This window comes from Drosophila serrata, unplaced genomic scaffold (assembly GCF_035046125.1).
Source record: "Drosophila serrata isolate PLE 108 unplaced genomic scaffold, ASM3504612v1 contig_382, whole genome shotgun sequence".
Lineage (NCBI taxonomy): Eukaryota > Metazoa > Arthropoda > Insecta > Diptera > Drosophilidae > Drosophila > Drosophila serrata.
This window is the reverse complement of record NW_028257280.1, coordinates 5,903,868-5,930,741: the sequence shown is the minus strand read 5'-3', so window position 1 is coordinate 5,930,741 and position 26,874 is coordinate 5,903,868. Positions and strand designations below refer to the sequence as shown.

The window sequence follows — 26,874 nt, the reverse complement described above, 5'->3', positions numbered from 1 at the left end:
AGTTACAGATACAAAGCCCATTTCCTCTGCTGGCAGCCCTTTGAATTGATTAATCCCCACTCCAAAGACCAATCCATTGTGGAGCATCCGCGACTTGGATCTCTCACGTCCAGCTTCCGTGAAAATAATTCAATTTCACGCCGCATTATGTGTATGGATTGGGTTCTTATATAAGACCCTTAGGAGGAGGAAAGTGCACAGATTTGTCTCTTTTAAGAGCTGCGGTTACAACCTGCAAGTGGCAATTAAAGCTTAAACTCGTCACTTCGATGGATGCTGTGAGAGGGAGAAATTAGACCAATACCGGTTACTATTCCCAATGCACAGAAAAAGAAGCAAGCTTTAATTAGATATTTGAAATAAATAAGTTGTGTTTGGATTTGAGTTTTAAACATTACTTTAAGATAATGGTTTTTGATGAAGAAAGCTTTAATATATCTGAGAAATAAGTAAACTCCAATAGAAAGCCTTTCTCTGAGTGCATAATCTCGGTGGCTCGGCACATCATGTGGCTGATATGCCCGGCTCCTGGACAGGCTGTTTGGCAGCAACTTTCACAAACTTTTGCCAAACTTGGCCGTCCGTCGATCGCGATTCTTATTACAGAATCAGGTGCGGTATGGGACGGGACTCTCACTCTTTCTCTCTATCTCTCCCTGTTTGGGGCGAGTCAGTGAACTGCTTGCAACTTGGGGCACGTTCGGTTGACAGTAAAAGTAAGGAAAAAGTGAACGCAATCGACCCACTTCCGCGGGTCCACCAATATGGCCAATATGGTGAGTGCCCCGATCGCTATCTCCTCTCGCTTCTTCTCTCCGGGGATCGCACACACAAAAATTTGTATTTGGAAAATCTGTGGAGAAAAGTGGGTGGCCCACAGCCAGCAGCGACTCTAGCACTGTCCCCTGTCTGGTATCCAGTCTCGAGTGTCAGTCGTAGAAACCGAAGTCGAACCCAAAAAACCAAAAACCAAAACCCAAAAACCCGACTGGACAAACGCACACGCAAAACAAACCAATGTGGCTCAAACGAGCCATTGGCGTGACTTAATGATGCATAAATAAGTGAGGCTGCAACGAAGCAGACTGGGCTTGGTCGGAGTCACAGTCAAAAGATACAGATACTTTTGTACTGCAACAAAATTTCAATTAAAGGAAGGCAAAGAGCTAGCAGCATAGTATAAATATTGCTATGAAAATTCTCTTCTAAATTTAAGTTAAAATCAAGTAATAATTTTGAGTACAATCTATATCCTGTTGGAGGGCATTATTAACTATAAATTCTACTATACCATGCTCTTGTAGCACTGTATAAAACCCAAATTTATCATACTCCCCTATTTTTCGGAATTCCCAACTTATTACTCCTAATATCTTTCAGTGTGGAAATCCAGCCGTCGCACGCATCTCTATCGGCAAACGCGGCTTAATTGCGCACATTGCCGCTGTGAGACCAATGAAAGTGAGCTGCCGATCGGTTAGGAGGGAAGGGTGTGTGGTGTGTGGCATATTGAATAAAGAAAAAAATAAATAAAAGTGAGACGCCGCCGCCACCGTCAAGATAACCAGAATTTCCAGCCAGACTCCATTCATCCTTTTTTGGCAGTCTGCGCAGAATTTCATCGCTTTTCACTTTTTCCTGTGGGCTGAACTTTGGCATGGGAACTGAATACGTGGCTTACTTAAAAATAAAAACATAGTTTCAGGAAAGTTAAGCTTTAGCATATGACAGAAGAAACCTTTAAAATACTAAATATTCTAAATAATAAATTAATTTAAGGATTAATCATTTCAAGAAAGCGAAAGTGTTTACCCAAGTTGAGTAGCTATAGGATCATTGGTTCCAATTGAATCACTCAAATTATGCAAAAGATGCATTAATCTTCATTATTAGCTTTTTAAGATATATATTAAATAAATATTTTTATATGCTAATTTGTTGGCTAAATCAAAGTCTTTCAAATATCATAACTCAGCCAAAAATGTATTGATTTTAATTCACAATTCATTTCTATCATAGTTTTTATAAGGCTAACAAATCTGCCTACCCAGCTTTAAAATTAAAAAATATCAATTTTTTTCAAATTTTGACAATTTTAATGTAACCACTTATAAAATTTTCAAATTTCGGAAAATTTGCAAAGTTTTTTATTTCCACCAGACATGGCTAAATAAACTCAGCTGTTGATGCTGATCAAGAATATATATAATTTATAGGGTCGGAAATAACTCCTTCACAGTTTTGTAAGCTTCTGAATGTAATTATGATACCCAACAGGGTTATATTAATAGAGCAAATACATGGGCAGTTTTGAGACTTTGGTAAGACTAAGAAATCCATATTCGTAAACAAGTAATACTTACCGCAGTCGAGGACACACGGTTACCCTTAATCGTCATTCCTTAATTCCTGCCAGCATGAAGGTTCATACTTGGTGACTTCAACTAGGGTTCGTATCGCATCATCGTAGTGAGCTTCTTCCCGGTTATCCAGATGATCTATTTGGGGTCGAAGAGCACTCACTATCACTCACTATCACTTGAGATGTTTACAGCGGGGAGGCCGCGGACAGACTGAGGCCAGAGCGCAGGCAGCGCCTCTATTTATAGTCCCCGAGTAAGAGAATAGAGAAAGGGAGAGCGAGAGAGTAAGAGCTATCGCTACAGCTAAGCTGGGAGGGATAGAGAGTAAGGCATAGAGAATAAGGGAGTAAGCGACCTAGAGAGAAGGAGAGGGAGTTTAGAATATTCCTCTAGATTTAACGATCGATTCTTTGGCAGCTATATGATATAGTCGTCCGATCTTAATAAAATCGAAATTATAAAATAATACAAAAATAGCTATAAATTCAATTAGATACAAATATGTTTTAAACTGGTAAAGTTATTTGTTTAATAAAAATGTTTCAATAGTTCCTATAACATCTATATATTATAGTCCCTCGATCCGGTCGGTATATATATACCTTTTTATTTTTTTTTTTTATTATGGTTGCGGCAAACAATATTAAATTGATTTATTTAAATTATTATTATTATTATTTAAATCGACTGACTGCCGTGCTTTTATAATATGGAACTATTTGTTGTAATTAACTTTTGAGTGTATTGTAAACAGTTGCTGGGATTATTATTGGATATTTGCTATTGAATATTATTGTTTTGGTGTTAAATAACAGCAGTCCCTTACTGACTTTTTTCTGTTTATTGTTTTATCCTCGATTACATTCTTTTTGGTATTATAATACACACACTATGTCAGTAGTACCAAAGCACATAAATGTAGAGCACGATGAGCACAAAGAGCAGGTGGATGAGGAAGAGCTCGATGGCCAAGGTAAACAGAGCCAAAGGCTTGAATGCCACATAAGTGATCTGGACGAACATGGCTATGGCTCCTCCAGATGGACTTTCTCCCCTGCTCCTCCTACTCCTGAATGGTGAAGGTCAATTGCTTGCTGCGCGTGCTCTCGAATCTGTTGGGAGTATGCATGCTGAGCATGGCGGAGATACCCAATCCCAGGATGCCCAGGAGCAGGGTAACCACAAACAAACCCGCCAAAATGGGGGCCGTCACGAAGCCCACACAGTCGTAGACCTCGCCGAACTTGGTGCGTCCATTCAGCCACGGTTCCACCTGGAAGTCACTGAGCAACAGGCTCTGAATGGTCTCATTCCGCACGGGATTCGTGAAGCTGGTGTTGGTAGCAGAGCAGCGGTAGGAGAATCCAATGGGAGCCGAGGGCAGCGAATACTCATCGCCACGTGCCACGAGCACGCTCTTCAGGTCCCTGTACTCCACCTCCACATTCCGGAGTGTCCAGGATCCACGCACCAGCGAGAACTTAAAGCGCAATGTGCACTTCTCACCCGAAGGCATGAAGGTGATGCTCAGTCTGCCGTACCCCTTCGGGCGCTGGTCATCGAAGGTAATCTGCTTGATGTGCTCCTCCAGCCGTAGAGTCTCGTTGCTCAGCCGCAGCTCCAGAGGTCCATTGAGACTGAGGACTGCCTTGTTTCCCTCAGCCACGTAAATGAAGCTGGCCTCGGTCTCCTCGGCTCCAGTTCCCTCTGACTTTGACTTTGCCTCCTCGGCTCCTCCTTCTGCAGCAGCTGCCTCGCGCTTGCTCAGGAAGTGTGCCTCCTCCTCGCGGCTGGCCAGGATGCCTAGAACCTCACCGCGTCCATAAGTGGCCAGAGCCTCATTGTAGGCCGCAAGGATCTTGGCATCGTCGTCTTCACCGCGCCCCGAGAGGCTCACGACCTGCGCAAAGAAATTGGGTTAGTGGTGCATTGATTTGTAAAATATAATGGTTTACAGAAAATCTTAAATAAGGTAAAGCCATAAGAATTGATTCAAAAATGTTTTACTTTGAATATATCTTTAACAAAACATTATGAAGATATAAAATTATTTTTGAAACTGAAATTGACTTGAAATGTTCTTTAGATTTTTATGGCATCGCATATAAAAACATTATATATGTATTCGACTTTCAATATTTATAATAGACCATGATTTTATATATAAATAATCTTTTCTGTATCCATTTATCTTTGTGTTTATGGGTAAGGTCACTCACCTGAATGTGGGAATTGCTACCAAAGGGCTCTGCGGCCAATTTCCGTTGAGGCAGATATGTCCAGGCACCACTCTTGACGAGATTCTCGAACATTGGGTACTTGGTGCCCTCCAACCGACTGGTAGAGTTCCTCACAAACAACACAATGGACCTGGCCTCCGCAAAGAGTTGCGTCAGAGGCAGCTCCCTGCTGTTGGAATCCACCAAGGCCTGTGACTGCAGACCAGATACCTTAGGGTGGCCCCATAGGATAAATGGTCCACTGATGGATGCAGTGCAGCTGCCGATGGCCAGGCAAAGCCCAATTAAGAGGAGAATGCCTCTCATTCTCTGGATTTTATGTTAAAAATACGTCTCAACGCGTTTCCCTATCACCTTCGACTGCGACTTGTCCGGGTTAGAGTGGAATTTATGAGTAAGTATGTATGCGGTGAAAATTCGATTTGAGGAGACACATGCGCAGAAATAAACAAGAAGTGGTGGTGGGTCTTGAGCAGCGAAAGGCGGTGGTGGATTATGTATGGGAAATAAGGAAATACCAACATATTGTAGGTCAGTTTTCCATGTGTCCCAATGTAACGTCTCTTTACTTTTCAAATTCAAAAGTAAAGAGAATGATTAGGTATTTTCTAGCCATTAATATGACTTAAACGATATAAAGAATATATTATAAAAAATATATATCAATATACTGTACAGTTTACATAAGTAAATGTATTAATAAAATATATACAGGAGTTATTAGGCATCTAAATGCTAAGCTAGTGACTAACATTTTTAGATCAAGTTGAGTATTAAGTACGTACTGAGTAAATATGGGGATTTTTAAACTATTATGATGATTTTAAATAAAGGAAATATTTGGATTCTTATTAATTCAGATTTTATAATCCCTCTTAATCCTCTAATCCCCTAATTTAAAGAAACCTAAGGGCTAGGCCGATGACTATAATTGCTAACACAAAGGGCTTCGGTTCGCTTGGAGCTAAGCTTGAGGAGTAGAAGCCACCCTTGAAGTTTTTGGTGCCTGTTTTAGGAATAATAAAATAAGTAAATCTTCATTATATTATTAACAAACTAAACTTACGCTTCTCGTTGGTATCCCTTACACCACAGGTTCGATACGAGATGGTTGCCTTTCGCTTTTGGTTCACATAACCCGGTATGAATAGACTAGGAGAGTCCAATCTTCCAGCGGCTATCAACCGGGACATATCCAGCTCCAGGCGATGAGCCAAGGGACCCTTGAAATGAATAATCATCTGAATGCAAGCGCCGCCATGCAGCTCCTTTGTCTTTCGAGCATCCACATCCAACATCCATTCCGGGATTCCCATCACAGAACGCAATTCGTCCAGAAATTGAGCACTAATTAGGTGGATTTTAAAGATATTAATATGGGTGGCTATATTTATAGGGTTAGTTACTTACACCACAAAGCGAGGTGGTTTCTGTAGATTGATGTACTTGATGACATTGTGATCGGGCTCTATGTTGGCACAGGCAAAACGTTCATGGGAATGATCGGGTCCAAAGATCACAATGGAGCGTCCAATGGCGCCCACTGGAGATTCCAAGGGGAAGTTTGAATCAGTGAAGACCACACGTTCTCCACCAAGGTCTGCCAAGGAATAATAATATTAATAATATTAATACATCCTGAAATAATCAAAGAAAATTTACCAATAGTGCCCAAGCGAGCTCCCACATCACCCACATAGCAACGCAGAGGATTATCCGGTCCGCATTCCTGTTCATACAGATCCAACTAAAGAAACAAAATACTTATTAGAAAGAAACTTAATCCTTGACTTAGATAAAATTACATTGAGAGGATCTGCCAGCTGAGTATAATAAGGATTCCATACATAACCACCGGCCACGCATCTCGTATTTGTTGGCTTTACGGCTGCATCTACGCCTACGGGATTCACAAAGATCTGCCAATTGTGGTTCTGGGTGGAGTTGCGATCATTCTTGCCGGGATGCCTCAGCTTCACCTCGATCACCGTTTCCGACTGACTGCCATCATTGTGGATCAGCTGCGTCATTTTGATGTAGCCATAGGCATAACCTGTGGGATGATGGAAGGAGGCAATAGCCCTCAGTTCCCTAGCCTCGCTAGGACTATACCCACGCTCCAGGGTACTGTAAAGATCAGATTAATCAAAAGGATCTCTTGGAGTATTTAAATAATCTCACCTGCAAGCCCAACGTGCATTTTTCTGTCTCTTCTGAATAACTACAGATCGTCCAATGATGCTGTTGTAGCCAAAGAGCGGCAAATTAGTGTCGTTATAGGCATCCTCGAAATGAGTAACACCTTTGAGGTCCCCGAACTTGCCACTCAGATCCCCCATCTCGTACTGATCGGTGGTGCCCCTCTTGGAAGGTGGCGCTGACTTGGGGCTGACATCGAAGGGATTCCACACGCCATACAAAGTAGAGGCCTCGCAGGGAAAGGCCAGATTGGCCTCCACTGGTGTCTGTAAACAGAAACATTATAAATATATATCAGGGACCAAAAACGGCTTCCTTACCCTGTGAATATGGTAGCCAGTGTTATCCTGCAATCCCTTAAACTGCACTTCCACATTGCTGATATCGTACTCCGATTGCTGGGTAATCTCCACCCGACCGCTGACCGTCAGGGGATCTCCATTGGCATACCATTCCTTGGCCACCACCTTCCGGCGGAAGTGTCCAATCACAGCGGAACAGGCCAGCCTCTCCCCGCGTGCCTTGGGACCATTATCCTCGTAAAGGACCAACGACTTGCCCAGAATGCTGTGACGTCCGGAAAGTGGCAGATTACCATCCACAAACATTCTCCTGCTTATTTTCTGGGCCACACGTCTGCCTCCGGCAATTGTAAGCGCTCCCAGCCTGGCATCCATTGCTCCCATGCGGCACATGGCTGGTAAATTGGGTTGGCAGAAGTCATCGGCACTGCGATTGCCCCAATCCACGCGGAAGGTATTGTACACAGGTCCGGCAGAGAGACACCGCTGCTGCCAGTCGTAAAAGTCTTTACCCGGAGCACTACTATGAATGGCCCAGCGATGATCGGAGGTGGTGTTCTGCGTAGATCCATCTGCCTGGATAAGATACTCGAAGAGCACGGTGGTGTCCTGCCAGGGCTGCTCCGCCGCCTGCCGGAAAGATCACGCGGCCCACAACTGGATAGCGGAAGAGAACCTGATACAGGAAGATCAAGCGTAGAGGTAAAAGATCTTTCATAAAAGCAATTATTCACTTACCTGAGCCGTAACCATGTTCTGCTGGTAGACTCCATTCCGCTGATACTGCCCCAGGCTGGAACAGCCCCAGATGTTTTGCGTGATCTTGTTTACATCCGTGCGGTTGTAGGTATAGATGACCAGGCTCCTTTGTGCTATACTATGTCGTCCTTGGAGTGGCAGGAAGACATCCCAGTACAGACCATTCAGTTCGGAGCTGGTTCCGGGCAAGACGTACTGATGCCAGTAGCCTTTGTTGCGACCCTGCAGCTTCCCAGAGAGATCGCCCACGGGATACTGCTCCTGGGTTCCATAGCCCGGTGGCGGTATGTGTTCGGTCACCTCACGGGGATTGTGCATCTCTCCCGTGGTCCAGCAATAGTCCTCATGGCCCATGCGGTTCGGCACTGGCGGAAGACTGTGAATCCGGAAGGCAGCCACATCCTCAGCGAACTTGCGGCTTACATGCTGGGAGAGGGGAGCTCCCAGGGTAAAGTTAAGGAAAGTGGGATCAAACTTGGAGCGCTGTGTAAAAGTGACCTCTCCCTTGACGCCGCCCGAGTTGATGAAGGTCCTAAAAATACAAACGACATTAGAAGGTAATCTCAAGGAATGAGGAGACAAGACTCACTTGTACTTTAGAGGTTGGACGTGACGGATCTTGGTGCAGGCCAGGTACGTATCCGGATGCTGGTTATCATAGAGCACCAAGTACAAGGTTCTATGGGGAATGGTAAGATCTGAGGGCAGCAGCGCCAGCTGAGCATCCCTGAAGACACTGCGCTGTGGCGAACGCAGAGCATTCTTGGCCACCCCAATCCTTCCCAGACGGGCGTCCAGATCACCGATACCCTGCCCAGAACCACCTCCTTGTGGATCAAAGACCAGCTGCAGGAAATTGCAATTGTCCTCGGTGCGGTGATGATCATGCTTGAAGATATCCGTTACGAAAATTTTCCAATGATGCTGAGTAAAGGTACGCTCTGTACTTCCGCTTCCCTCCAGCGGCGCTGGCTGCTCCCTGATGTGATACAGATCTGAGTAGATCAGTGTATCCCCACTGGCTCCCTCCGCCGGAGCTAGCCAGCGAAAGTGAACGGATCCAGCAATGGGAGTATTAAAGCGCGCCTCTGCCATATGCTCCACGGAACTCTGAATGGTGGTAATGGTGGCACAGATGCGGACATTCGAATTGATCTCCGTCAGTACCAGCGACTTGCCCCAGATTCCCCGATCCCCGATCAGTTGCATGTTGCGTTCCCATGTCGAGGTCTCGTTACCCGGCAGTACCAGGTACTCCAGATCTTCATCGAAACTCAAAACCTGGCTACCCAGGCGACTCAGTTCACAACGCTCATCCGCATCCGTGTTGGAATAGTCCACGGGAAACCGGCGAACAGACCAGCTCCAGACCTGGTCGGGATACTGCAGCGTGGCCTCCAGACTGGCCTTGATCTCCACCGTGGTGGCGTTCACCTGCCGGAACGTGATCTCTCCATGCAGACCGCGCTGAGAGATGTAAGCAATGAGATGCTGTGCATCAGCTGAGCCACACAAGCCACAGAGAGTGAGAGTGATCGATCCATTGAACGGTGGACCAAGCAAGTGTGGTGAAAAATCAAAAAACACAGAAAGAAATTATATTAAAATAAAACAGGAAGACAAAATTAGTATTTCCTTAAATTTTGCAATTTTCCGAATTTTAATTCAATCATAACTATGCCAAAAATGCATTAATTTTAATTCGGAAAGCGTTTCTGTGCTAGTTTTTATAAGGCAAACAAATCTGCATACTCAGTTTTTAAATTTAGAAAATTCAATTTTTTTTCAAATTTTGACAATTTTAATGATGTAACCCCTTATAAAATTTTGAAATTTCGAAAAAATTATGAAAATTTATTTTTCAACCGGACATGGCAAAAACGACTCAGCACTTGATGCTGATCAAGAATATATATGGTTTATAGGGTCGGAAATGACTTCTTCGACTGTTATAAGCTTCTGAATAGAATTATTATACCATAGCGGGGAATAAAGATGCCTGAAGAAATAACCATTTCTGAAGATCTAAAAACTGTGTCTGGTTATGAAAATAAATCCTAATAAAAGTAACTATTTATTAATAAAAATAACTGCTTAACAATTACACACATAAAGCATGTTTAGCTAACCATTTTCTACTTTTAAAGTAAAACTCTGAAGTTTCTTTAGCATATTATAGTTTCCTTTTTCATACTCTGGTCTAAATTCCAATAATTGCTCTTTAATTTTCTTGTATCACCAAATATATTTAATCTACAACAAATTTTCTTTTGTGCATTCGAGAGTGTGGTGAGATAGAGACTCTATTACTTTCGATTTCTTCAGCGTAAAAGTGTCGCAGACTCTGAAGATTTGCATACAATGCCATCGATTCCCAGCTACTTACCGCCACTCGAACATGATGCAATATAGCAGGCGGAAATGAGCCACAAAAGGTGTCGAACTTGAGCCATACTTCTGGTTTTCCCTTCCTGGAATAACCGTGATTTTCCTGAACGAACAGTAACTCCCAGGTAGATGTGGCAATCGTGGCGCACTTTCACATGGTAGTGCGCATGCGTGCGCTCCGAAACTCGACTGGAAACTGGTCGCTCGAAGGTTTCGGCTTTTGCTTTTGGCCAAGCCATCGACTTGGCCAGGTGTGGGGAGTTACTGCACTTCTCTTTAGCTGCCTGCTTTATCGGTGGTTTTGTTTTGGCCTGTAACTGGTTTCCGGCACGGCTCAGCTGAGTCACGTAAAGGCCCCCCGATTCCCCCAATGTTCCCCCAAGTTAAACTCCAATGGATCTGTGTTTTTTCTCAAGACGACTCTCTTATGCTTTATTCCAAGACTTCGTCATTGTATCATCATCATCTAGTTAAGTTGTATAAAAACAGTTCTTAGTTTTCTTTCTTTTTTTCTTTTTTTTGTGTTTATACATTTGTTTGTTTTTAAATTGTTTTGTTAATATTTCTGACCGGGTTAAAAATTTTTCATATTTTTCTCATCTTGCCTTTTGTGTGTGTGTGTATAGCTTAATTTATACTGAAGTAAAGATTCGATTCGCATTTAACAACATTTGTTGTGTTTAAAAAGTGTGTGTTTAGAGTGTGTATGGTGTGTGCTCGTGTCGAGTGTTAGTGTTCTGATCCTCCGATCAGCCTAGGTACTAGTGGTTCATGATCCCAAAATAAAACTACCAAATGACAAATCCTGGCCTCCGCCCTGCCAAATCCCAGGGCGGAGAATGATCCTCCTCGAAGCTATTTAACTAGAAACACTGGGGTTGGTTGGTTGTTTTGATTGATTCTTATTTCACATATCATTTTTGGGTTCTTGGGTTGTTTATATGTTTATAACGCTGATAGTTCATAAGCAGAAAGATGTTGTAGTGGTTGGTGATTAAGTTAAGTTATTTAGTTATGTAAATTCGCATAAAACGTTACAGTGAATGAACTTAATGTTCCTCTGTTATTTTAGCCTAACTCTCGATAACTTGCAATAATATTTATAACTCATAGTTGATAATTGATAATTGATATTGAAATTGAAACTGAGTAACGAACGATAGATATGCATAACGATAAAAATATTTAGTGTTCATAGAAGGATAAATATAATTGGCTCTCAGTTAATATACATATATAGTTTTATATATAGGTTTTGCCTCTCTCTCTCCTGGTCCTGCGAGAATCAACGAAATCGAACGAATAACATCAAAACTCACAAAACTCGCTAAACAAATTGTTCATGTTCAAATTCAAATTCAATTCAAAAAACGTCGTGAGCGCAGGCCTAACGAACCCGACCTAGCTACCCACTAATCATCATCTTCGTCCTCCTCCTGTTCATCATCAAATTCATAATCATATTCGCATCCATATTCGTCATCATTCCTCCCTACATCATCATCATCATCCTCGATTTCGACCTCGATCTCGTCATCTCTCTGCGGTTTCTTCAACGGACAGCGATAAAAATAGACATTGCTTGGTTGTTGTTTTTAAGTTTTTTTGTTGATTTTATAGGTGTTTTAAATAAAATAGATTTTGCATATTTTTTGTTTTATAAATTTTACGTGTAAAATTTAACAGTAAATCAACTAGAAAACTACGCGTCAGTTCAGTTTCAGTTTCAGTGCTGTTAGTGCTGTGACATTGAACGTGATCGTAAATAGGTATCCCTAACTATGATGGACAGATACATGGTAAATGGCTACGAGTTGGTCTGCTGTTGATCGCTACCAAGGTGTTGTTGAAGAAGTTTCAGTTGTTCAGTTGTGATCAGTGATCAGGATGTTGGTGTGTTCGATTGATCTTGAATCGGATCGGTATCGGTGTCGATGTCGATGGTTAACAAAAGAGAGATTACAAGATACTGAGAATCTACATATGTAAACGAGCATTTCTTTTAATTACGTTTATTATTACTGATTTGACTGATTGATTTTAACGTTTCTGATATTGGTTCTGGCTGTAATATGGATGTTGAGTTAGAAGTTAGGATGTGAACGGTTGCCTTAGGCGGCCTCCTCCTCCTCCTCGTCACCCTTGCCGGTGAGCATCTCGATCAGGGCGCCGGTGTCGATCTGGTTCTTGTCGTCGATCACCATCTGATCGTAGGCATCATCAACCTCCTTCATGGTGAACTTGTCACCGAAGTTCATGAGCATATCGCGGAATTTGTCACCGTCGATGAGACCATCGTTATCGAATGTTTTGAAGGCAGCAATAACAACATCGTCTTCATCGTTGGCACCGGAGGTGGCCATGCGGTTGGCGAACAGGGTCAGCAACTGGGTGAAGTTGATGGGACCCGAGGCCTCGCCCAACATTTGGTCCAACTCCTTGTCGTTGGCGATCTTGCCGACGGAGTCGAAGGCAGCGCGCAGATCGTTCTTGCCAATAATACCGTCCTTGTCGGCATCCATTAGTTGGAAGGCCTGATCATTCGTTCATTCAGATAGATAGAGAGAGAGAGAAAGAGAGAGAGTGGGTTGGTGACTTGGTCGTTGACAAGATGTGAATAGATGCCAATGGGGTTGGGATGAGGATGGGTATGGAGATGGGGATGGGAGCTTGGATCGGAGTGGAATGAAATGGGAGGATGAAATGTCCTTGGGGGGGACTGCGAACACTCACCTCCTTGAACTCGGCGATCTGCTTCTGCGAGAAAACAGAGAAGACCGAAGAGCCAGCGCGCTTCGACTTCCTGGAGCCACGGGAGCCGCCCGACGCTCTCTTCGAACCAGTGGCAGAGGCGGCCGGGGCAGGAGTTGCGGCTGGTGCCGGGGTTGCTGCCTCAGATGCGGCCTCAGAAGCGGTTTCGGAAGTACCACCCTCTTCCTTGGTCTTCTTCTTCTTAACCTTCTTCTTCTCATCGGCCTGTGGCAACAAAAAAAAGGGGAGGAAAAGGATTAGGAATCAATTTGGGATTAAGGTTGAATGGAAGTCAGGTCAAAGGTCCAGTAGTCTAGGGTCAAGTAGGTCTAGAGGTCTTTCATTACTAAGGCAAGTCTTTTATTTGAAGGGATCCGTTTAAGGATCTCTGATTGGAGGTTCTCTTGCTTCTTTGATAGCTAACCCTTATGAGGATATCTCTAATTGGAAGTTCTTATTGAGGCATTTCTTAAAGATGTCCAAAGGAGGATTGAAAGTAATCCATAAGAAGGATATGGCACCAGTCATGAAACTTCTTTCGTTTCAAGGATCTCCAATTTAAAGTTATCCATTTGGAAGGTAAGAAGGTGTTGCCCCTGATATCGGCAGGAAAATTAATATGTATATCTGGGGCGAGAAAATTTTCCACTTTGGCTATAAATAAACCAGACGCTTGTTACGTAAGCTTTCCGTGCGCCACTCGCCGTCTCGCTTGCTCCCCGCCACGGATATCGGATTACGTTACTGACGCGTAACACTCGGATCGATCCATTTATAGAATCTACATATATTCACACTATTCACACTAGAAGGTGAGCAGGGTCACCATAGAGTTGTACTTTAAAGATTATTCACTTCATATTGGAACTATATGTCTCTCTGTCATATCTCAAAATGCATATGATTCACTGCACTAATAATCGGACGATGGGGCGTATCCTTGCTGCATATATCCAGGTCCTCGGTTCGGTTCTGTTCGGTGTACTCCAAAGACGAGTCCTTACCATGGTGCTGAACTTTGATGTGTTGTCTAATCGAGTCGAGCGGTCAGAGCACACTGAATCTCTGGCTGATTTTATCGCCAAGACAATGATGTTTTAAGAACTCGGCGGGGCTCTGCTTCTTCCACCTTGGGCCACCGTTCGGCGATGCTTCGGGGATCTTCGGCTGCCATTCGCGTATCTGTATCCGCAATATTCGTGCTGCCTTTTTTAGTATCTGCAAGGCGAGGTCCGCCCAGGCGATCGGCGGGGCACAGGGGAATCGAATCTATAGCCACGGCTATAGGCCATAGAGCTGTATCCGAGCGGTTTACTCATCGGGGGGCGCTGCTCTAATCAAAAATCTAATTATATCGGCGGAGAAATGCTTTGGCTCTTGGGCAGCCAGGCAGGCAGAAGCCTATACATATGTTCGGAATTTATTTCGGTGCGGCTCGGTTCGGTTCGGTTCGGGATCCACTAGGTGCTCGGATCACTCTCTGTTTGTGGACGAACGGATGGATGGATGGATACATTTCCCCCTGTCTTAGTTCACATTTTGTTTGTTTTGGTTTCTCTTGAAGCCACCTCCCCCAAAGGTGTCCTCTTGCGCTGAAATCACCTACATTTCCCTTGGCAGTACATGCACACAAATGTATGTACATATAACGCACAGCCCACACATACTTGACAGACATATATAGCCTATATCTATTCATGACTATATACTCGATGTTTTGCTTCGCATTTTCTGTTTTCGAAATGTGCCTCGCACATTGTGCAATATGAAGAGCGCCGAGAATTCCAAATCTATAGATCTCTGGCATATATACACAGAGATCGGGCGGATTTCGTGGCGCATAAATATCCAACGAACCCGATATTGGACCAGAGTTATTTCGGCAACAAATGTACAATAAACATCTGACTTTATCTACATATATGCGAACGATAGCCTGGACATTGCATAACAATAAGTAGAATTTTAATATTCAATGTTCTATATGGTCAGCTGAACATTATTACTTGTACTCTTAGGTTTTTATCATATACCCTTGCAGGGTATTCTAATTTTAGTCAGAAGCTTAAAACGGCGTTAAGGAATCATTTCCGACCCTATAAATCATATATATTCTTGATCAGCATTAAAAGCCGAATTGATTTAGCCACATCCGGTTAAAAAATACATTTTTAAAATTTTTCAAAAATTTTAAAATTGTATAAGGGGTTACATCGTTAATATTTTCAAAAATTGATAAAAATCAAAATTTTTTTTAATTTCAATTTGAGTGTGCAGATTTATTAAACTACTAAAAACTAAAATAGGAGTGATTTCGGAATTAATATTAAGGCTCTTTTAGCTTAGTTATGCGATTTTTAAACGTTGAATTGCAAAACAAATTTTTATATAAAAATATAGATAAATATTGGTTCAAATATGGGTATTAATTTCCAAATTTTATAATTTATAATTTTCAAAAATTTAAATTTTTTTTTATGTTAAATCGAGTATGCAGATTTATTAACCTAATAAAAACTAACATAGGACAGCTTTCCGAATTGAAATTAATGCATTTTTGACTAAGTTATGCACGATTTCAAGGTACAATTTCTAGAACCGATTTCAAGGGTATAAAAAATAATCTGCACGAAGATAGAATTCATTTATTATTGTTTATATTTATAATGCACCAGAATAAGAGACATGATATCAACTGATTCCAGACTTGATTAGGAGGGCTTAAAAAGCCTTTCAAACAATATGTAAATTATTATTCAATGTCAATGACACATCGGGCTATTAAATCTAAAGCATTCGTAATTTTTAACATAACAAAATAATCTCTATTATTAGCTGTTACCAAATATTCTCTATATATTATTTGAGCTTTTATAGAATTATACATTTCCTTAGAGGTTGTGTGGCATTAATCCATTGACAATGTACGAAAATCAAATATTTTTAAGGACCTTCCCCCTCCGAAATATATAAAATTATTAATGGTAACCCAACCGCGTCCTTATTTGGCATCATATCAGAATATTTCCATCTTCGCTAATGACATAATTAATGAAGGTTTTAAATTAATGAAAATCAAACGGAAAATATATCAATTAATGGTGGGATCCCCGCGTGAAGGCTTTCATAATTCATCGATCAGACATAATGAAAATCGATTTTTCGGCTGCAGCCTCTTCTTCGTGCTCCATTGAAAGTGATTTTCTAGAGAAAAACTCTCTTGGCAATGCAATTTTTGGCACATAACCAGGCGACATTCTGGCCTCGCGCCAAGCAAAACAAAAAACCTAAATATATGTAGAAGAACACTGCCCACAATCTAATACGCAATTATGTAGCATTGAATGTATGCGAATATATAAATAGAACAAAGTGCAAAAAGAAAAAAAGCGAGCAAGAAACGAGTCAAAGGAATGTTAAAATTAATGAAAACTGCGGCATATATGTAAGAGTATTCCGTTTTCCAAGGTGCAGCAAGTATCTGGGAATAATTAATGGGTCTCTGACACTTTGGAAGCATTGTTTATGGAGAGGTTCACAATCCAATAGGAGAATATACATAATAACAGACTACGCATAACATTTGTTTATCTCATGATTTTCTAAATTTAAACGCCAAATCATCATTTACGGATTTACTATGTGCACAACACAACAAATCTCCACCTGATACACGGCGAACTTGGAGGCTGCTCACACAACGGGAGGTTGGTCGGTCGGTCGATCGGTCGGTTGGACGTCATTGGGAAACAACTGTATTCGGCGTCCACAACGCATTCCTCCCCCATCTCCTCACGCCTTGGCCACCCGATGACCGAAAATAGATGAGCCAACGCGCACCACCGTGCTGCCCATTTCAATCTAAGGGAATAGTTCGGATTTTAGAGGAGATCGTTCCACGTCAACCGGAGGCTCACTTACCGCCTTGTCGAAGTCATTGGACATGCCCATGGAGACGAGTACAGAGTCGCCAGCCAGGGAGTGCGCCTCGCAAATTGATCGGTGCACCTGCATGAGCGACACAAAATCCGGGTTGGGTCCAGTGCTGTAGTCAAAGCCAAAGGCTCCAATGGTCATGATGCCCAGCAGCTGCAGGTGCTTCAAGTTGTTCCTGATGTACTGGTAAAGTGCAGGGGCATCCTTGGCCTCGATTCCGCTCTTTACTGCAAGTTGATGGTTATTCGAAAAGAGTTGGTTTGAGCAGAAAAACAACAATACTCACCATCTTCTCCGCTGGTATTAATCTGGATGAGTACCTGTAGGGGATGCTCTGGAGCTGGCTGTTGCTTGGACCAGGCTGCATCCAACTTGTTGGCCAGTTTTTCGCTGTCTACGGTTTGAATCATACGCAGATTGGGAACCGACAGCACCTGTACACAAACAAATTACATTACAGATTTGAAAACAACGATTGCAGCTTTATCTAATCACAAGCAACGGCTTACCTTGTTGATCTTGTTGCTCTGCATGTGGCCAATGAAGTGCCACCTGATGTCGGGACACTTGGCCAAGATGTCCGGATGCCGGCTCTTCTCCTCCAGCTCCTGAACATAGTTCTCGCCAAAGTCCCTTTGTCCGGCTTCATACGCCTCGATAACGGCTTCCGCAGGCTTTGTTTTACTCACAGCTACGAGCAGAGGCTTTGCCGCTTGAACTTCCTGTTAAAAAGATAGCAACTTTCATTCCTATGACCGCTAGGAAAGGGAATCAAGGTGCTCAAACCTTGGGACGCTGCAGGAGCACCTCATCGATGCGCTTCAACACGTGCTGCAGGCCTGCTTTTACGTCGAATTCTGCCATTGTGCGTCTAAGCATTTAACTGCAAAGGGTTTAATGATCAAGTTGCTGTATTTATAATCCCAGATAAGAAGAATTAAAGTAACTTACAGATAAGTAACTGCGGCCCTAAAAAAAAGAAAACAAACTTATCCAAACCAGCTGTTCGCGTTGTGGGAAAGATTTTGCATCCACGCGGCTGGTCACACCTAAAAGTCTTAATGCGATATTTTTCAAATCTCAAATTGACGTTATATTGATGGTTTATCAATAGATTTAAATTCAAAATTTCACCGCTAAACTTGTAAACAAAACGATTTTACACCCTTGCAGGGTATTATATTTCTAGTCAGAAGCTTGGAAAACAGTAAAATAATCATTTCCGACCCTATAAATCATTTATATTCTTTATAACCATCATCAGCTGAATCGATCTAGTTATGTCCGGTAGAAAAATGAAATTTTAAGCAATTTTTCGAAATTTCAAAATTGTATAAAATTGATAAAAATTGCACATTTTCTGAAATTTTATACTGGGTATGCAGATTTATTAACCCAAGAAAAACTAATATGGGAAAGTTTTCCTTGTTGAAATGAATGTCGGCAAATTTGACATTAAGAAATGTTTAAATATTAATTCAAAGAATTCATATATTTTAAGCTTTGTTTTGATCGATTTTCGATCAGAAAACAATGACTTTAATTAGGATTGAATACAAAAATAAAACTAAAAACTAAACTATATACAAACTAAAATGTTTCCCTTTTCTTTTCCTGTCTAACCTACCGAATTTTCAATATTTCAAGGCCCCGAGTGTCGGGGAAAATGCCAGCACTGGGTTTAACAGAGACGCCGTATCCTTATCCTTTAAAATGGCTGACGCGATCCGGTGCGCCTGCGATACCCTGAACTCCGCCGTCGGGCAGCTGGCTGCGCTGCGCATCTCCGAGATCCGGCAGAGTCTTGAATTCCTTGGCGTGCAGCATACGGAGGTGTTGCTGGGCCTGGTCGTGTTCGCCCTTCTGCAGTTTACAAAGTTCGCAGCCATTCTGCTGCTTGCCATCCTTGTGGCTTATGGCATATTTTACCTGGCAAGTGATCCCTTATTCCCTCTCTTTTCTGTAAGCATCCTTATTTTGCAACATGTAGTGGGACAATTTCTTCCCGGGGATCGCTCAATTTGGCTACAGGGGCATAAAGATGTGCCGAAATGTCCGCACCTCTGCCAACCTGCCGCCTTTCACATATTCCGATGGTGAAGAGAGCATAGCTACGGGAGAGTATATAGTGAATCCCACACGTGGAATTGCCAGCGACCTGTTTGCAGGACCAGCCAGGATGCTGGTGCCAATTCTGCAGGACAGCAACAAAATATTCCAGAGCGCCAATATGCAGGCGGGTTCGCCGCTAGTAGGCTTGACAGAGCTGACACGCAGAGGATCTCGTGGTCAGGGCTCACACAAGGGGTCGGAGGATGCAGCAAGTAAGCAGCGCCATGATCAGCGGCGCTACTGGAAACCTATTGGCTCTGATAGGGAACGGGATCGGGAACGGGAACGAGAACGAGATCACCATTCCTACAGGCGAAGTGGTCAGAGTACAAGTCACGACGTCAAGCGCACCACTAATGTCCTGCGCATCCCGAAAATCACCAGTGGTGTGGTTGACTTCCAGCGACTGCGCAACGTCACGAGTGAGGATCTGAAGCGCTTGCCCAATATCACCAGTGGAGAGTCTAGGAGAACGCACAAGAAGGAATACAGGAGATTGTCGAATGTCACCAGTGCTGAGTTGGGATCCCGCAGGGTTTCCAAGATCACAAGCCACGCCAAGGAAACCCCAAGATGGCTGAATATGGCCACTGGGGTGACTGAGTCCCGGAGGAGATCGAAGAGCTCACATCCCCAAGACGGCGGCGAGACCCGTCGCCCATCCCATACCGGGGGCGGAACTGGCGAATCCAAGCGTCGTCGTTCGTCAGAGCGGCCGTATCCCGCCCACGGACGTCGTCCAGAGGAGCCGCCGCCGCGGCATCCACATCGGATTCCTGCCAGCTCCGACGACAATCGTCCCACCAAAAACCGTCGCAGCCTCAATACCAACAGTCGTTCCGGAGTGATTCGGCGCCAGTATCCGGAGGATCACTACGAGCGGCTGAGAGTAGAGAACCGGGACTACCAATCCCGTCGAGTGGGGGCCAGTAGTGGTCATCCCACCTCTGAGGGTGCGATGCTCACCCATCAGGAAAACTTCGTTGCCAGCTTCCGAAACAATGACCGACGCGAGTCCCTCCGGAACCCAAAACCAAGTGAGTTATCGTATTCTATTTATTTTAAACTCTACCTTGATAAAAACTATACTTTTTAATTACAGGTAAGCCAGGAAAGGAGGGAACTAACAAAAGCAGACGCGATCGCAAGAAGTTTTAACCAGGTGTTATCAAATGCCAGAGGTCACTTTAAGTGAAGTTCCAAAAAATATGTCTGCGAAAGCCCAAGGATTACTGAAAAAGGTGGAATATCCAAAGAAGAGAAAATGAAAAGCAAACCTAAAAGAATATATAGCTTTTGCTTTTAAATACAAACAAGGAAGAAATGAAATCCATTTATACAATGCCTTGTGAATTAATCAAGAAAGCTTAAGAGCTCATTAGTTTCTGTGTAAAGCTTTTAGCCAAATTTCTGTGCATAGCAATCAATAAACTCCCGAAGGCATTAATTTCATTAATTTAAGTTGTTGTCTTTGACAGTTTCGAGGGATTTCAAATTCAAATTTCCTATATTTACCAAATTCGAACAATTTTAAATTTTAAATTTAGAACTCACTTGATGGGCAGCACTGTTTACTTTTATCGCCAGCCATCAGCTGTTTCGGTATTTTTAGGTAGAAGAATAAAGCAAGTTGGCAGCTCGGGCTTTGAATGTTTTTGTTTTGCAGTGAAAAGTGAATGAAAAATCTTATTAAATTTTTAAAATAATATAATTAAAATAGATCAATGCCATTTAAACTGGCTGCCACAAGATGACCATCTTCAATCTGTACATATTCGACAAATACGGAACACTGCTGCACTACGCCGAATGGAATCGCACCAAAAAGTCGGGTATTACCCGCGAGGAGGTGAGAAAGTACCTTTTAATATTTCTTAAAATATCTTTATTTCAATCATTTCCAGGAGGCCAAGCTCACCTACGGCATGCTCTTCTCCATCAAGTCCTTTGTAAGCAAAATATCACCACACGATCCGCGCGAGGGATTCCTCTACTACAAAACGAATCGCTACGCCCTTCATTATCTAGAAACTCCATCGGGCTTAAAGTGAGTGTTGTCTAAGAACAGGGATTATTATTTATGTCTGAGGCAATTTTAAGGGCTTCCTTAAGGGATACCTAACTAAATCCTTCCTCTCTTCATTTTAGATTCGTTCTCAACACGGACACAACGGCCATTAATGTTAAGGAGCTGCTCCAGCAGCTGTATTCCAAGGTGTGGGTGGAGTTTGTCGTACGTGATCCGCTGTGGACGCCCGGCACGGTGGTTACCTCGGAACTATTCCAGTCCAAGCTGGACGAGTTCGTCAGGCAGTCGCCCATCTTCGGCATTCGCAATATATAGCTTTAAATTCAAATTCCTAACACTAAGAAAATGCCAAGCAAAATACTATGCAAATTCCAAAACTATAAAATTCTGAAAGGTCTATGTCATTAGCTCTGAATTTGCAAATAGTTTCGCCGTAATGCACGCCTCGAGCTTGGAGGCCGGATATTGTGTGCACTTATAAGAAATGCCTGCCCCAATCATCTAAACAAAAAACTGGCCAGCAAGTTGCGCAAGGTCTGCTGCTTTGTTTTTCACTGTCCGGTGTCAGCCGGCCGACGTCCACAACGACCATTGCTGACAAAGGGGGACAAATGTCAAAGCGGTTGCTGCAACAAGCCCCACAAGCTGATAAACTTTGATGGAATGACTCTAACTGTCTGAGCGGGTGTTGCTGCAGGTTGCAAGTGGTTACACGAATCAAAAATATTAGATAGTTCTTGATTTCTAGGCTTTTGGGTTTAATCTTACATCTTTAATAACCTAAACATTTTTATAATCATAAATTTATATCATAAAAAGGCCAAACTATCTCATTCAAATTATGTATTTGAGCTAATTGGAGATATCTCCTATAATCAAATTAAATATTTACTGATAAAACTGATATGACCCAATGCGAATTTGGCTATATAAGTTCATAACAATATGATAAAGATCTTTAAAAACCCTAAACTGACCTCGAGCATGGCGAACCAGCATCTGAATCCTATTTCTCACCGTGTAACCATTAATTTTGCCTGCAGCTGGGTCCGTCGTCAAGGGTTTTCGCAACTATTCGTTTTGGCTGTGGAAAATGATTTGCAGAATGCATCCATAATCGGGGGAGCAGCACGTGAAGCCACCGCCGCTGATGGCAGTCGAAACCAGTCGGTTTGGCTCTGGTCGGCGGATCAGCATGAGCGGGCCAAAAATCCGCAAATATGGAGATACCGCTGTGTAAAGGCTCTTTCCTATATGTCTCACTTATTCAAAATTTTTGTGCAAGTCACAAGACGTTTGAACTAAATATGTTTTGTAGGTTTTAGCGCTCTTTTTCTCTTCACATTGTCTTTGACGAATTTTAAAAACGAGTTTCAACAGCTCTGTGTAGCCGTAGGTATGGGTCCGCCGCAGGCCGTTTCATTGCAAAAGCCGCTGGCGAGACAATAAAAATGGAACCACAAAGCGGTTTCTTTTCTCCGCTATCGAAGAAATCAATTTCAAAGCCAAAAAATACGCCCAGGCCGAAAAGCACAAATAAATCAAATATCAAGCTAATGATGGGTCCCCCCGTTGGACCCTCGTTCGCCACGCAGACTCGCGACACAAGAAAACCCAAACACACGCACAGGTTGCAACACATGGCGCCCTTTCAAAATCGCCACTCGCAATTGCATAGATACTCTCACCCCACAGATGGGTATCTTGTGGATACCAGTTTCGAAGTCGCCGGAGAGGCTGACTATGATGCGCGAGCACAGGTGTAGGTATAGGTAAAGCCTTTAAAATATAAAGGTGGTCAATACACAGGGAATAACTTGAGCTTTCAATATTCACATTACTTGAATTGAAATTTATGAAACCCTTTTCCAAATATCAAACTTTCAAAATCACCTAACTACGCCAAAAATGCATTAATTTTAATTCCTAAACCATTCCTACTTTAGTTTTCTTTGGGTTTATAAACCTGCATACTTAATATAAAATTTAAAATTTTTACAAATTTTTAACGATGTAACCCCTTATAAAATATTCAAAATTTTGAAAACATAAAATTTTGCTCGGAGATGTCTAGATCTATTTAGCTGTTCATGCTGATCAAGAATGTATATGATTTATAGGGTCGGAAATTACTTATTCACCTAGTTTAAAGCTTCTGACTAAATAACTATAATACAAATTTTTTTAATTGCTAATTTTTATGTCTTTATATAACAAATCATGGTTTAAAAATCTCAACTCAAAACCCAACTGACGATATTTCGTACTGTGCATATTATTTTGTCTATTTCTTCGATGACATCGCATTGGCTTCCAATTAGCTTAGGAAAGCGGAATGGTTTGAGATTCGAGCTTTCTGTTTTCATTTGCAAAAGTTACGCAAATTTCGAGCCACTCAACATCTGATTTTTTGTGGTTTTCGTCACCAACTTTAAACGTAGATCGCGGCAAGGTTAGTCGTATTAACGGTTTGCTGGGCAGTGCTGCCTGGAAATTGAAAATTGTCGCTCGGTCACGTCATTAAATGACCGCTATCTTGATTACTTTACGACCGCTGCAACCTTTTCCCGAGCGTAATTAAAACATTTAACGAGCAATTGTGTCGGGTTTTTACCACTTATTTTCACTTTTTCATCGAAAAGAAAAAGCAAACGTGCGGCAGATCTCAGGAGATGACACCTTCAGCCCACCCACACGCCACTGCGCGTGGCGATCGGATCCAGTCAAGGCCCTTTGCTGGACCGAAGGCGGACCTGATCTGCCATAAATAACAAAGCGGGGCTTAGATATTATGCAAATTCATAGGCCTAGCGCTAGACAGCCAAATTAGGCTTCTTTGGTGAGCCAAATTTGGGGAAATGCTCGAAACGAAATCTCAAATATTTCGCATTAATCTTCAGTCGAGAAATCAAGAGTTCTGACCGGGTCATCGCCGTAAACAACAAAGGGACAAAGATCACTGTATGGTGAATGCCCTTCTCAGTTACCAAAGAAAAATCTAGTTAATACCGGAATAGCAATAGGATGCCATTAATGTTTAGTTAAATAGCCTAAAGTTATGCATTAGGATAGGTATATTTAAATAATTAAACTGATTTACGTTTTATTTATTCCTATTTCTCTTTTTATAATTCGCAAAGGTTTCTAAGCTCTTTAATTTTTACTATTTATAAAAATGCAAATCAAGAAATCTACATATGCTTCGGGAACCTCCACATTCTGTTTTTATAAATGGAAGAAATTCCAGCTAAAAATAACCCGAGCAGAAGGGGTAATAAATGAAAAAATGCGTATTCTATTAATACAATTTAAGGGATTTCTGTTATATACATTAAATAATTTCCTTGTGTTAATCTACATTAACCTGTTTAACTTTGAGCCGTAAAAAAATATAAAGGTCTTCATACTATTATGAAGTCTTTCCAAATAATTGTTGAACAAAGTTCATTTTTCTATCTATTTAAGTTTTCCATGCAATTATTTCCCACAGGTTAATTATAATCCATGGAAATCTGCCTCCGCCCCTATATAGAAAGGCAGCATTTAATTAATACTTGCCAAAATGAACTAGTCAAGTAAAGTAGTTATCGCATTTAGGGTTAAGTATACATTCATTAAAGAGATCTAAGTTAAACAGTTGGTTTAGTAACTCATGAAAAGATGAAATTTTATATATTAATAGTCAAGAAATATATATTTTTCTGACTAAAATTAGAATACCCTGCAAGGGCTTTAAACAAAAACCTACTTACCTTCAAAGGTTTTGTGTTTATATTTTAGGCCCGACACTCACTCAATCGTTCATCTTTTCCATTGAGTGACTATCCGATTCCTTGATGTAAACTTGATACCATCCATGAAGCAACCTTCAATTAACTAGGCCCACAAGAATAGCCTGAATAGCCTGGGCTCGTTTGGTGTCCACTGGGTCGTCACCAATTAGGTGACGATGACTGTCACACGGTCAGCGCCTTAATGAGATGACGATGACACGATCAGGTTGGGGCGTTTTTTGGTCATTCAGTGGCTGGGACTGTTGATATTGGCAAAGCACTTGACCTTCCCATACAAGTGGCGGTAAGTCAGGGTACACAGAGAGTAATTTTTATTATTTTATAAAAGATCGAGAAATAATTATGCTATTAAAGAGATGGCAGATATCTCTTGAATTTCATTAAGAAAATCTACTTTAAGACTCCTTGAAAGGATGTCACCTCCACCTCTATATAAGGCAGCTTCTTATTTCAATCAGATACTTCCCTTTTCGAACAAGGAAACAATTTTCTGATTCAACTTGCAATTTAAATATTAACTAAAAAATTAACATGAGTTTTTTGTCTGCGAAGGAAACCCATAAAGACAAAGTAAAGTAGGAGTCATGAATTTTTATGATCAGCGGGAACTCCCCTCCACTTGAATCTCTCTGGGATCTCCTGCTGTCAGTGGGATGCTCCAGGACTTCCCCTTGAATTCTTGCTTGAACCCTTTCAAGGTTCTCGCTCTGCGTGCGGAGTACGTGCCAAGTGCACGTAGGCCTGACCGATCAGAGGAGCCAAGGGACAGGTGGTGGTGGTGGTGCCAAATCGATTAAGGAACGATTATAATTACAAGCGTCTAGTAGCAGTGTTCTTTACGTCAGTTCCTGTGACTGTACGAAGTCGTGATCGCGGCTTTGGATGCACCTTTGGTCACGTAGTCCAAAAGTCAAACCAGTTGGCGCCTGCGAGCAGATGCTAACTCCACCACGTCCACATCCTCTGCCCACGAATATGTGATAATAGTGATTTAGATGACAAATAATTTCGATTGTAATGATTTCCATTTCCCATTTTCATTTGAATTTGCATTTAAGTACGTCAGAGGCCCTAAGATAAATCGGGTCAAATGGTCAGATGAGTGAAAGCCAAGTCCCACACTTAAATTTGCAGCTAAAGCTAGCTTCTGTGAATAATACTGCACGTGGGAGTACTACCTCATGGATACTACACCTGCTGAGATACATTCATAAAGCGGCCTTTGCTCGCACTAGTTACCATATTTCCTCTAACCGCTAAGATACATATTTATTTTAGCACAATTTACTTTTATTGGAGCTATTATGGGTAGCGTTACCTTTCTATAAAGAAAATAGTAACATTTACCTGTAAATTGAATGGTTTATATATAACCCACTCGAAATTGTTCAACAAAATCAATATTTAATATAAAATGTTATGGTCATTGGGATGTTTTAAACTATTAGGTTGAATACCTATTTAAGGTTTTTATATTCCGCGTAAAATAGAATTTAAAAACGTTTTGTTTGTTTATTATCTTTTAAACAAACTGTAGTTTTTACTTATTTACAAAATACACTCATACTTCAGAAAATAAGTGACTGTTAGGAAAGCCAGAAACTTATTAAATAAAACCAACTTAATGAAATGGAAATGACACTTCAACTTGAGCATGTCGAATTTTTAGGAAAGTTGCACAACATTGACTCAAGAAAAACAAAAACCAGAATCATTTCTCGGTAAATACAGACTACTTCAGACACATTTTTAATGATTCACTGGCTGCTGGATTTATTTTCAGACTACTTCACTTGACATTAATCATTAAGAGAGCCAAAATATATATATATGTAAATATATAATGCGGCTTTAAGAAAATATTTCCACAAACTACCAGAAACTTCAAAATTTACATCATATCTCATAGTGTGTGAATGGAAGATTTCCATCGTTGATATTTGTCAATGGCACACAGATAATTCCGTCAAAGATACCCATCATAAGTTAATTGAAATGCAA

At 41.7% G+C, this 26,874-nt stretch overlaps 6 protein-coding genes across 7 annotated transcripts; 2 read left to right on the top strand and 4 right to left on the bottom strand.

Annotated features, from left to right (window-relative positions):
* Nucleotides 1-3,185: 3,185 nt before the first annotated feature.
* VhaAC45RP (VhaAC45-related protein) lies at nucleotides 3,186-5,495 on the bottom strand. 2 transcript variants are annotated; one of them, XM_020955831.2, is made up of 3 exons: nucleotides 4,583-5,017; nucleotides 3,452-4,263; nucleotides 3,186-3,399 (listed from the first exon to the last, which is right to left on the bottom strand). In XM_020955831.2, the coding sequence occupies exons 1-3, from the start codon at nucleotides 4,907-4,909 to the stop codon at nucleotides 3,258-3,260; spliced, it is 1,281 nt and encodes a 426-aa protein (XP_020811490.1). In that variant the 5' UTR covers nucleotides 4,910-5,017; the 3' UTR covers nucleotides 3,186-3,257. The 2 variants fall into 2 exon arrangements, with proteins under 2 accessions (XP_020811490.1, XP_020811489.1); XM_020955830.2 differs by having other exon boundaries at nucleotides 3,186-4,263; nucleotides 4,583-5,495.
* Nucleotides 5,206-10,444, bottom strand: Rsod (superoxide dismutase family protein Rsod). Its single transcript, XM_020955387.2, is given in 11 exon segments — nucleotides 5,206-5,609; nucleotides 5,670-5,950; nucleotides 6,014-6,203; nucleotides 6,266-6,350; nucleotides 6,409-6,730; nucleotides 6,785-7,068; nucleotides 7,123-7,743; nucleotides 7,745-7,780; nucleotides 7,843-8,395; nucleotides 8,453-9,365; nucleotides 10,250-10,444. Coding segments are annotated over 11 exon segments (3,462 nt in total). The 5' UTR covers nucleotides 10,317-10,444; the 3' UTR covers nucleotides 5,206-5,499.
* Nucleotides 10,445-12,247: 1,803 nt separating this feature from the next.
* Nucleotides 12,248-14,073, bottom strand: Mlc2 (myosin regulatory light chain 2). Its single transcript, XM_020955388.2, has 3 exons — nucleotides 14,007-14,073; nucleotides 12,985-13,227; nucleotides 12,248-12,785 (listed from the first exon to the last, which is right to left on the bottom strand). The coding sequence occupies exons 1-3, from the start codon at nucleotides 14,007-14,009 to the stop codon at nucleotides 12,363-12,365; spliced, it is 669 nt and encodes a 222-aa protein (XP_020811047.2). The 5' UTR covers nucleotides 14,010-14,073; the 3' UTR covers nucleotides 12,248-12,362.
* A 2,432-nt stretch (nucleotides 14,074-16,505) lies between these two features.
* On the bottom strand, nucleotides 16,506-17,998 carry LOC110186594 (pyridoxal phosphate homeostasis protein). Its single transcript, XM_020955822.2, has 6 exons — nucleotides 17,890-17,998; nucleotides 17,725-17,821; nucleotides 17,448-17,660; nucleotides 17,225-17,372; nucleotides 16,924-17,165; nucleotides 16,506-16,863 (listed from the first exon to the last, which is right to left on the bottom strand). Exons 2-6 carry the CDS (start codon nucleotides 17,815-17,817, stop codon nucleotides 16,795-16,797), a joined length of 765 nt encoding a protein of 254 aa, XP_020811481.2. The 5' UTR covers nucleotides 17,818-17,821; nucleotides 17,890-17,998; the 3' UTR covers nucleotides 16,506-16,794.
* Nucleotides 17,999-18,506: 508 nt separating this feature from the next.
* LOC110186539 (uncharacterized) lies at nucleotides 18,507-20,506 on the top strand. The gene is made up of 3 exons (XM_020955743.2): nucleotides 18,507-18,870; nucleotides 18,929-20,087; nucleotides 20,153-20,506. The coding sequence occupies exons 1-3, from the start codon at nucleotides 18,652-18,654 to the stop codon at nucleotides 20,206-20,208; spliced, it is 1,434 nt and encodes a 477-aa protein (XP_020811402.2). The 5' UTR covers nucleotides 18,507-18,651; the 3' UTR covers nucleotides 20,209-20,506.
* A 117-nt stretch (nucleotides 20,507-20,623) lies between these two features.
* Nucleotides 20,624-21,464, top strand: Bet5 (blocked early in transport 5). Its single transcript, XM_020955952.2, has 3 exons — nucleotides 20,624-20,899; nucleotides 20,955-21,097; nucleotides 21,199-21,464. Exons 1-3 carry the CDS (start codon nucleotides 20,801-20,803, stop codon nucleotides 21,392-21,394), a joined length of 438 nt encoding a protein of 145 aa, XP_020811611.1. The 5' UTR covers nucleotides 20,624-20,800; the 3' UTR covers nucleotides 21,395-21,464.
* The last annotated feature ends 5,410 nt before the right edge of the window (nucleotides 21,465-26,874 follow it).